Source organism: Aythya fuligula, chromosome 3 (assembly GCF_009819795.1).
Source record: "Aythya fuligula isolate bAytFul2 chromosome 3, bAytFul2.pri, whole genome shotgun sequence".
Taxonomy (NCBI): Eukaryota; Metazoa; Chordata; class Aves; order Anseriformes; family Anatidae; genus Aythya; species Aythya fuligula.
In genome coordinates this window covers 22,310,082-22,321,234 of record NC_045561.1, presented here as the reverse complement: position 1 = coordinate 22,321,234, position 11,153 = coordinate 22,310,082, and the positions used below count along the sequence as shown (strand labels likewise).

At 42.3% G+C, this 11,153-nt stretch overlaps 1 protein-coding gene across 1 annotated transcript in view; it reads left to right on the top strand.

Moving 5' to 3' along the window:
- The first annotated feature begins 503 nt into the window (after nucleotides 1-503).
- CAPN8 (calpain 8) overlaps nucleotides 504-11,153 on the top strand; it is a 28,953-nt gene continuing 18,303 nt past the window's right edge. The window contains exons 1-3 of the mRNA XM_032184896.1: nucleotides 504-740; nucleotides 2,793-2,862; nucleotides 10,813-10,931. Coding sequence (XP_032040787.1) covers nucleotides 504-740; nucleotides 2,793-2,862; nucleotides 10,813-10,931 — 426 coding nt within the window. The remainder of the gene's footprint in view (nucleotides 741-2,792; nucleotides 2,863-10,812; nucleotides 10,932-11,153) is intronic.

The following is an 11,153-nucleotide window of genomic DNA, read 5'->3' as shown; positions in this document are numbered from 1 at the left end:
AGTTCCTAGTGCTGCTGCTACTCAGTTTTTTAAAACTGTCATCTCCGTAGCCATGCAGATGACATCCAGCCCTAGGTTTTGTGGTTGTTCTGCCCTCCAACAGCATAGAGACAGATGTTGGAAGGAAGGAAAGGAGGTCTGAAGCATCCTCACCTGGGCACTTAAAGACCTGGTCCTGGAGCCTGACATTCAGTGTACAATTATCTCAGTGTGCAAACAGGCGTGCCTGCAAGAACACCATTTTCCCTTGCTCCTTGTTAAAAGCATGCTTTAGAAACGAGATGGGAGTTCACAAGCTTTTAAGCAAACCATTGAGCAGTCACACAAATCAGTGCCCGCTCCCCCAGCAGCACAGGCTGGCTGCCTGCTTGCCTCAGGTACATATTTACACTTCTTAAGCCTCCTCCCCTGGGGCAGCCCCAGCTCCACCCCAGCCTGCGACCTGCTTCCATCCTCCTCCTCCTGCCCAGCAGAGGCTGAGGAGGGAGCCCTGCCAGGCAGACATGGCCAGGGTGGCAGCAAGGCTGTGCCAAGACAGAGCAGCCCCAGAAGGGCTGGGCTCCTACGGGAAGGCAGTCAGGTATTTGAACCAGGACTACGAGGTCCTGAAGCAGCGGTGCCTTCAGGCTGGTGCTCTCTTCAAGGATGAGGAGTTCCCAGCCTGTCCATCTGCGCTGGGCTACTGTGACCTGGGACCCTACTCCTTCAAGACCCAGGGGATAATCTGGAAGCGCCCCACGGTAAGAGTGCTTTATCATGGCATGTTTGGTTGGGGCCAGGTCTAATCAACACTCACCTGGACGCATCCATGCTAGAACAGTGCTGATGCTGAATGCCTGCTGCTCCTTTATGTTTTGTTTCTATGTTCTATTCTATCCTGCCTTATCTTCGTGGTTTTAAACAGAAGCAGGGTTGAAAAGGGGGAAAGCAAACAAACAAAACACCAAAATCAGCATTTTCTAAGCCCTTCATAAACCAAGTAATCCTATAACTGCCTCTTGGGAATCTGATTTCTCCCTTTTGATCCCAGCTCCTCAGAGCCACATGTTCAGAGTGTAATCCAGGAAGGACACAAACTCCCTCTGCATATCTAGGCAGAGCAGGGCAGCCCAAGAGCCACTGACCATCAGTTGCAACAGTACCGACACCATGGTCCTTCTGCTGGCACCCCAGGAAATTAAGTTAATACTTCCAAAAAGCTATCTGCCCCACTTCAGTCTACCTATAACAGATGAAAGGCAGCTGACTGAAACTGTTATTGCCCAGACACATCCCCTAAATGGCTTTTCATTTAAAATAGTCATTTTCATCAGGAAAAAAAAAAGGCATTGAATTTTTAAGACACTGTGTTTTTATTTATTTATTTTTAAGCCACAAAATCTGGACTTCAAAGATTTTTATGCGCTTTCATTTTTCAATCATTTGTTTCTGTACATACTTTGCTACTCCTCCATCATTTTTCCCCTCCCGGCAACCTCAAGAAAAAGTAAGAAGAGAAGGAAGAAGGAAAAAATAACAACAAAATTAATTTACCTTCCTCTGATGGGGGGTAGGAGGTAAGAGTATGCAGGAAAAGTTCATGGCCTAATTTTTTCCCTACCTAAAAATTAGAAAAAGAAATTTGCAGATTCAGTAGCTGAGTTTCTGCCCTTGCAAACCCACTTCAACACATCACCAGGTGATTCAGCAACAAGCAGTGTGAATGTACCCCTTGATTTTGCCTGTCTTGGGCAAAAGGAAACCTCAGATAACTCACTAAATTCTATTTTGCTCCCCATGCAAGAAAACTGTGTCTGCTGCAGGTGGAGGCCATTACAAATGTAGCATGGCTAGCAATGACTGAGGGCTGAACTCTGGTAGGATTACAAATCCCAGCCCTCCCTCTGCAAACAGTGCGTGTGCCTGCAGGCTGGTGGGATCACTGTTCAGTTGTGGGGGGCCTGGAGGAGACCTGCTGAAGAAATGGCCCCCTGCAAAATAAACATCTACTGCCAAAGTCATCTCCCAGTGGGTTGTGCCTGCTGGTTTGCAGACAGCAAATGCCAAACACTCCACTGTTGTAGACTTATTGGGTAATACAAGAGGAAGAGCTGGTGATACAGTTGTGAGAAAGGTGTATGTGGCACTTGGCAGTGGCTCAGAAGGAACAGGTGTCTAAGTGAGTGATATGTCATATCATATGTCATATATACAGCTGACTGTCTCCAGGAGCTGTGACAGATCACCAGTCTGGAGGGAGGAAAGAAGGAGGAAGAAAAAAAAAAAAAAAAAGAATCTTTTCCGTGTGGTAGGTAACCTACTGCTGCCTCCTAGCCAAGACATCTGTGAGGCAGCTGACCAGCTGGATAACCTCAGAAGCAAGCAGGATGTTGCTGAGATCACACCTACCATGAAGAGAGATTCATGATCTGACACACGTGCAAAAGGAAGCCGTGGGTTGTTCCTGCCTCCACAGCCCAGACACATGGGACACATATGAGACAGCTGTGCTCATAGCTGACAACTCTTGCTTTCCGCAAGTTCAGGTGGCTGCCTGAGCTGCTCTCAATGTGAAGCACCAAGTTAAGCTTCCTGGGGACTGACCAGTTCTGCCATCTAGAAAGAGACTCATGGGGAATGCCTAGGAGGAAGGGGAGGCTTTTGTTTCCTGAGGACAAAAGTTATATAAATACTTTCAGGAATGATAAAACTGATTAATATTTATTGAACCTTTACACAGAAACAATGAACAAGAAGTAGGAACTTTTCAGACCAGAAGGGGTAATGCATACTTTGAAAATGTGTCTTTTCAGGAGTTATGCTCAAACCCTCAGTTTATAGTTGGAGGAGCTACTCGAACAGATGTCTGCCAAGGAGAGCTGGGTACGTACAGCACTTCCCCCCCCCCACCCCCCCCCCCCCCCCCCCTTTCTTCTTCCAAAACATGAAGCTTATTTTAAAAATTTCTCATAGACAGATGATTTTCTTGTCTACTTATAGACAGGTTAAGGCTGAGCATCCCAGCATCTAGTTCACAGCCCTGAGTCAGGCACCCTGGCTGTAGTATAAAAGAAGGCAGACATCCAACGAGGGTGCTCATTTCCCATCAAGGCGCTTAAACAAACAGCACTGCTGCCTAGGACAGGGTGCACATAGATTTTTAAGAGCTGTGTCAAATCTGGCACTCACCAAACTGTCTCCTGCAGGTAGTAAGCAGATTATCCCTGGTGGACTGCAAGATTTCCTTGCTTTTTTAACCTTTTAAGACAGAGCTGGACACTAACCTTATAACACTTGCCCTGAAGCAAGAGACTTGGTTTCATGCCTGTCCCAGGAAGACAGTCTCCAGAAACCCAAAGGACACCAATGAAATTTCACCCTTTATCCAGGTCATTGAGGATTTTTATATGGGAGGCAGAACAAGATCCAACCACAGTTTCACACAAGGAAAAAATACACAATCACCAGGAAACAGAGTAGGAACTGGTTTAGTACAGGGGCTGGAGCTATGATGTGCCATTTCAAGCCAAGCAGGATGGCCCATGAGTTAGGAACATGGACCACATCATAAAAAAAATAAATAATAATAATAAAAAAAGAATGGAACACATCAGGTTTGTAATGTCATCCATAACAAGCAAATTTTTCCAAGCCCTTCATGTTGAATGCTCCTACTGTTTGTACAGTGTTTTGGGTAGAGCTGTGAGCAAACACAGGAAGGATCAAATAACAAGGAAGGAACAACCATGCACGCTGTGCAAAAATACAACAACAACAAAAAAAAGCAATGCTGCCCAGCTCTATGAATTGGGGCCTGATGCTGACAAGATGTCTCTCAGACAGCAGTCACCCTCTCCTGGACCCACTATAGCAAAACCATCTTTCTTACCCGTTTTTCTCTAGTGCTTGCTATCACCTGAACAAAGCTCCTATGCAAACAGTTTTTATCCACCTCCTCCCACTGCCTCCCAAGAGCTGATGCATTGGCCTCTTTCCTGCCTGCCTCATTGATAAAATCCAGCTGCAGAAGACAGCGGCAGCACCCTCTCCTGACTGCATACAGAGCCGAAAAGGCTGAAACTCTTGTAATGAGAATTCAATAGATGAGACAGGGAAAAATCAGCCTTTCTCCCTTCTGCATTGCTTACCACAGTACTCCTGACCTTACTGCTTCTCCATCCCATCTGTTGTGAAAATGAGATTCAAACAATTTCAGCAAGTTATTGACGATAAATAATACCAGTGCTGTTCCTGTAAACACAGCACCATTAAAGCAATCACCAAGAAATTCCCTGGTGTGTGGGCCTGTATGCTAGCTGCTAAAAATAAGACGCCCAATCTGCTAACTCCAGGATATTTATTTGGTGGATGCTGGAGCAGAATACAGGGAATCACTTACTGTATTCTAGGAGAATTGTTCAGATAAGTAATAAAAGCAACATTTCTTGTCATCTCCAATTCACAATTTTTCTATAACAATATTAAAAAAAAAAAAACAAAAAACAACCAACCTAATTTTCTTTGACAGCTTACAAGCTAAAGGACTGAAGAATGCTACCTGCTCTCCAACTAGAAGAGGTTAATACACTATTTGTGTTAAGCCTAGAAGCTGAATGCAAATACCCTCAGCCCCTTTTCAATTCTGTCACTTCCTGAACATCTCTTTGGAGTCCCAGACCTTTGTGCTAAACAGGCTTTCATTTCACAGGGCAGTGCCCAAAGGCACCAAATAGTGGTGGCAACAGATCTGGGCCCAAATGGCTCCTATGCAGCTGGGGAGGGTGCCTGCTCCTGGGATTTCTCCAACCAGCCTTTGGTGGGCTGCAACCCAAACGCTGGTCCTGAAAAATACCCCCAGGTCTGGAGGAAAAGCCCAATAATTTGCTTCTGCTTCTATTACAAGCTTCCCTTTGTCACTAAAAGTGGAAAAAGAATATTATATATATGTTCACACAGGCAGAAAGATCAAAAAAGAGGGGACAAATATAATCTACTTTTGTTTCTGAAGGGCAGTTTACAATTGCTTTTACAGAAACTGATCCTTTACAAAATAAACTTCAGAATAGAGGCATGGGACTTACCTTTTAGTGTTTAGGTGTTTGCTTTACATCTCAGAGGTGTATACTATGCTTTTCTGTTATTTGATCCAATACCTCAAATATCAAAGGACTTGTTATTAAAGCTGTCATGCGAAACACTTCTGTTGAAACAGACCCTTATTACATATGTACATAAGCCATGTGTGTGACCTGTTAACAAGTCCTTTAGGGAAACAGAACCTATTTTTAATAATCTTCTGTGACATATTTCATTTCTTTTTAAAATAACACTGCAGGTCAGGGTTTATATGAACAAAAGGAACAAAAAACCCCATAGTCAGTCTCACTCCATTAAACTTAGTTCTTTGACAACAGTATAGGCTAGATGAGTATCAGCTTGGGAAGTTTCATGGGAACTTGAAAGACTTGAAATATTTTAAAAGTGCTTTGAACCATATCTTTTTGATAGCCTAGTAACAACTTGAAATGCAGTCACAGTCTTCATTATTAAAGGTGACTTAGAAAGTTTCCTTGCAGCTATCTGAATAAGTTAGCTGCAGAATTGTTTGCAGGGGGTCTCAGGAAGGAAGTGGTATAAATTTAATTTAAAGAATAGAAAACATACTCAAAAGCCTCTCGGATTAATATAGCTTTTCAGATCCACACAAGTTATATTCATGGAGCACCTTTGTTTTGAAGGCTCAGGAAGCAGCTTCCTTGACCTAGGCTGCCACCACAAGTCCTCTGAAGCCAATGCAGCTGCAGCCAGTGCACCTCAGCTGAGGACCCCAACCCATATGCTTTGTCTTACTCTTATCTCAAAAGCAGATTTGAAGAGATTCCAGGTAGACTGGAGACCAATCCAAAGCTTAGCAGCTCTACAATAGATCTGATACTTGTTAATGGAGCCTTTGGAGCTCCTGTAGGCAGCAAAGTGCTTTATAGTACTGGACTTGTTCACTAATTTTGCTATAAACATTTGCATATGTACCTCCTGAAGTTCAGCTCCACAAGTTCAGGGGTATTTCATATCCTTGTTCTACTGGGTTGATTGCCTGGATCTACAAAATACACTCACAGCTAACTACAGGTCCCAAAGAGAATAAAACCTGTTCCTTCGCTGGGTGGTCCTTTGCTGTTCAGTACACAGCTGCAGATCTTAATTTCCATAAAACAACAGGAAGCCTTTCTTTGAAACCTCAAATCAGATAAAGCCTCCACTGCCAGAAATTGCAAAGAGGGTCATGTCTGGTAGCATGCTACAGGTACTAGGGGCTCTCAACAAGCCCTCCCAGCAGAAAGTAAAGTCAAGAGTTAAATCTGCTTGACAAAGCAGGAAGCAAGAGCAATAGTATTGCATTCTGATCCCTTCCAAACACCTAGCATTGTTGCTGCACCCAGCAACAAGCGAGGATGCAGTACAGAAGTGTTCCTATGCTGTCTGTTTAGATTGTGGAACTCAACACTTGGATGTCTGGTTTAAACTCCTCCATTACTATTTCATTGAAAAGTGCAGATGTTCTGAGCATAGACACTTTGATAGCAGCTAAACAGAAACCAAGTGCTGCTTTATAGCAACTGAAACTAATCAAATTTCTCATTAAATTTATGGCTCCTGTGCAAGCAGTGCACTTGGGTAAACATCATCAACACAGATGAGCCACACAGCTCCAACATCACCAAAGACTGTGTATCCATTACAGCAACTTGATTGTCACTGAACCAGGAAGCACCTACGTAATGTTGAGAATGAAGGTCATTTCACTGCGTCTGTGTGCAGGCAGAGAGAGTATTTCAAGCAGGCTAATAGTCAAAGCAGTGCTTCAAAATAGTATGTGTATATAGGTACGTGTATCTATGTGTATCCACAGCTAGGTTTCACATTTACCTTCTCTAGCTCAAACTCAAGGTCATAACTGTCCATTTCAAAATAATAATAATAAAGAGTATCACCAACATTACAAATTACTTTGGATCCAGGAATCGGTCTGGCTTCTTTTTAGCACATTCAGCAGTAACAGCAGTAAACATTGTAATTAGCACTTGTCTAATACTTCATGAAATATGAGATTGAGCAGGAAGCAGCATATGTGCCTGTAGGTGATTTAGCCTCACAGGTCTAATGCTGAGAAGACTTTTTTCATTTCTAAAAGCTAAAAGGGTACAACTTAAAATGTATGTTGTGAGCAGAAATTTGTCATTTTTCTGACTATAATTGTGTGGGAAATATAGTCTAATTATACATATAATTCATTGGCCAGTTGGCCTCATTTCCTCTCCTTCCAAAATTCACTCATTTAGGAAGGAAATCAAATCATTTCCTCACAATTTGGAAATTGACTTATAACCTTTAGCTGTACTGTGACAAGTTTTAGGGGTCCTACATCAGCTGCCTTTCCAGAGAGCTTATGTTGCCACACTATACTCCAGGCACAGCACCATTAGTGCTAAACAAAACAGTAATAGCTGCTGCCAGCAAAGCAATGGTGAACTTTGAGAAAACAAAACAAAATAAACACTATGATATGTCAGTAGATATTCCCCCCCCCCCTTTTTTTTTTTTAAAAAAAAAAAAAAAAAGGAACCAAAAAGCCATAAGTATTTATCATTATCACAGGCTGAGAAGCCTTATTATTAAGCCAGGATCCCATTGTGATTTATGAGAAGAGGCAACCTGCACAATTCAGGCTCCACCCTGGGAGCACCTTGATATGGACAGCTTACTGTATCTTCTTCGATTTGTGTTAATGCTGGCATCACAGGAACCTGAACATAATGCATTACTTGTATATAAAGGTGGTCCCAATCCATTCGCATCTAGGCACCCCATGTGAACCATCTTATTTTACCAAGTTACTGCAGAGCAGCCAATTCTCAGCTGATTCCTGTCAGAGGGAAGGTTAATTGCTGCTCAAACACAAGCTTAGCCAAAGATATTACACCCCCAAGTAAGGTTTAGAGACAGTGCTCTGCATTGCTCAAGGCAGGCAATGATATTTTTAAGGACAAGCTCACTGCTGCAACTCTTCCAATACGATTCTTCCCAAGCACATGTTAAACAGATTTGCCCCTAGTGTTTCCGCAGGAAGTTGGATTGCACAATGAGTTTTTAGGAGACTGAAGTGCCAATGTCATTCACTCTCCCAGATGCTAAGATGTTAATTCATACCATAAAAGAGCTGTAAAGGATTTCATGCTGCATTTGGCATCTTGCAAGGATGAGATTCTGAAATTGCTTAGTCCTGAGTCAGAGAAGTAAATAGCACATCTAAGTATACCCCTCTCATTTCACTGACTCTTCTGCCTAATTGTGCATCAAACATGTACCATCCTCTGCAAAGCCCAGAGCAATTTCCCTTTCACCAGTTGTAAAAACTGGGCCTGAACCAGTAAAGAGGAACCCCTTACAGATGTTGCTTGTTGGGAAAGCACCAACTCCTCGCTGCTACAGACCTCTGGCTTCACCATGGTATGGAGGACATGGCAGGGACACCAGGAGTCCCGCTCTGCCATATCCCCAGAAACAGCTTTCTGTGCTTCACTCAGGAACAACAAGAATGCCTGGAGAAGCTGGAAAAATTAGGTCTTCTGGTCTAACCCTATAAAACTTTCCTTCTTCCTCTAAAGGGCCACTTCCCAGACTTACCACCATTATTTCTACATCTACAAGGAAAAGGCAGAGGTTATAACAGCATAAGGCATACACCTGTACCAAGAAAAGACTCAAAGAAATAGTTACAAAACAAGTCTGAGCATTCTCACTCTCATTTTTTCCCTGCATCTATGTTTTCTTGGGAGAGAAGGTTCTTTTATTTTTATATTTTTTTCACACCACCTTAAATTCTCCAGTTTTACTTACTTCACACACAGATGTCTAGGGCTAAGAGGAACCTTCTAAGCCAGTGACTTAGGTCCTGTCCCACTGAATGCATAGTAATTTCAAAAATAATTAGGTTGAAGGTGAGCTTGAGAAGGTTTTTGGTCATAGCTGCTCTACAGGCTGAAGCTTTTTGATCCTCTCTTCTATATGTACAGCAGCAACTTTTTTCCTATTTCTAGTTTAAATATTTCATGACGCTTTTATTGTGATTTATCCTCTTTTCTGCAAGGGGAACTTTACCTTTCAAGTAAGAGCTCTTGGCTGAAACAGCTTTTTTGCAAGGTCCTGTCTCACACTTCCTCTTTAAACTTGAATAGGAGGAGCAAGATTTTTTTTTTTTTTAATTTATTATTATTATTATTATTATTATTATTTTAATAAGAGATGCAGATAGATGGGGATAAAAAGGTAACCTTGACATCTTCTATGCCCTTCCAGTTTGAATGCTATTCCCTGAATGTAGCAGCCAGGATGGCAGAGAGAAGTGCTGGGGAAGGCTGGTGATACATGTACATTTTCTCTCCCCATTGGAAATGCCTATGCTATGAACATTGGGTGGGTGACCTCTACCAATCAGATCAGCCATCACACCAGGGGCACTTTTTTCAGATGTTTCACAAGTTTTTGCATGCCTGTCTGGGATCAGCTGTTTCTGGGTCAGCTCATAGGAGGCATCCAGGTACCTCCCAGGGAGTACAGGTAACAGAAAGCACTATAAAAGTCCCAGTATCTTATCTTTACAATCATAATAATCATGGTACTGAAACATAAAGCCTAAGTCAATATAAATTGCTATCTGCTGCTCTAAGATATTAAATCATGCTACGTATTGAACTCTTTCCTTGATTTCTCCATTATCTTATTTCCAATGAAGCAAGAGTTGTGCCACTTCATTCTGCAGTATATGCACCTACACAAAGAAACTATGTCTGGGCACAAATAATCCACAGGGAACCAGGATAATTTAGCACTTTTAGAGCAAATTTTTTTCCTAGACTTTGTGCACACCTCAGAAAGTAACACAGAACCACAGAAATGCTTCCTACTTTTTGCAATATGCAAATACACCAAGAAATCCATGAGTCTCTGAATTTCCCAGTAGCAAGCAAAGGCTTCCACCTACCCAACCTTTGATCCACAACAAGCTAGCAACCCAGAAAACAGCTTAAGCTATAAAACACCTAGTCTCCAGTACAGGCTAGGCATGCCTACCCTTCTCAGGACAGCCAGTGAGCCAGAGAAAAACTCACCTGATTTCAGAGTTCCCACTAGATTTCAGTTTCCATTAGACTCATAAGCAGAGCTGTAATAGTCCTTGGTGCTACTTCAAGTCAGACCTTCAAAGAAAGAACTAAAATGAAATAGCTAGGTAAAACTTCATTCTATCAATTAAATCTTCTCAAAAAAAAAAAAAAGGAATGAAGAACCCAGCACCCTCCTTCAAGCAACACTGAGCATTTGCCCTCTGCTCACCTTCTAAGCCCCTACCTCTCCCAGCTGCACTGGTTTGGGACTAGTTAAGGTAGCACAGGTTATCTACTCTGCACCACCCAGCTGGGCTTTGCAACCCACAAACCCAAATGCTTGCTCTCTCTGGCTATGCTCTTTGTTTCCTGAAGATATTAGAAAGCTTAGCTAAAACTGCCTGCTTTCACAGCTTCATCAAAAAATCAAAATAACAAAAGCCGAACTAGACCATTAAAATTACCACTGTGTTCATCCTTAGAGAACCTACAATACACAACAAAACAAGAATTATTTGCTGAACCAATATAGAATCTGACAGGATCTTGCAAAACACATAATGCTGGCATTTTAGTCTATGTAGGAGTGTGATATAGTGGTGAAAGGACCAGCTCAGCGAAATGTTATTTTTTAATGAGCTTTTCCACCTTGGATTGTGTATGTTTTTAGGTGATTGCTGGCTCCTGGCTGCCATTGCATCTCTGACTTTGAATCCAGATGTTCTGTACCGTGTTGTTCCCAAAGCTCAAAGTTTCCAGGAGGACTATGCTGGCATCTTTCATTTCCAGGTATCTCTCTCATTAGTGTACTGAGAATAAAAGAGGAAAAGCAGGTTTTTTTTTTTTTTTTTTAAATCTTTGACACAGGCTGAATATTCAAGAATTAGTGTGTAAGTGAAATTGATAGGGTGAAGAAAAGAACAGAGTTAAATGCTGTATAATGTTAATCGACATTTACTCACTGGGTAGGCTCTGCTGTCTTACAGCTGATAGGGCTGTAGCAAGTTACAC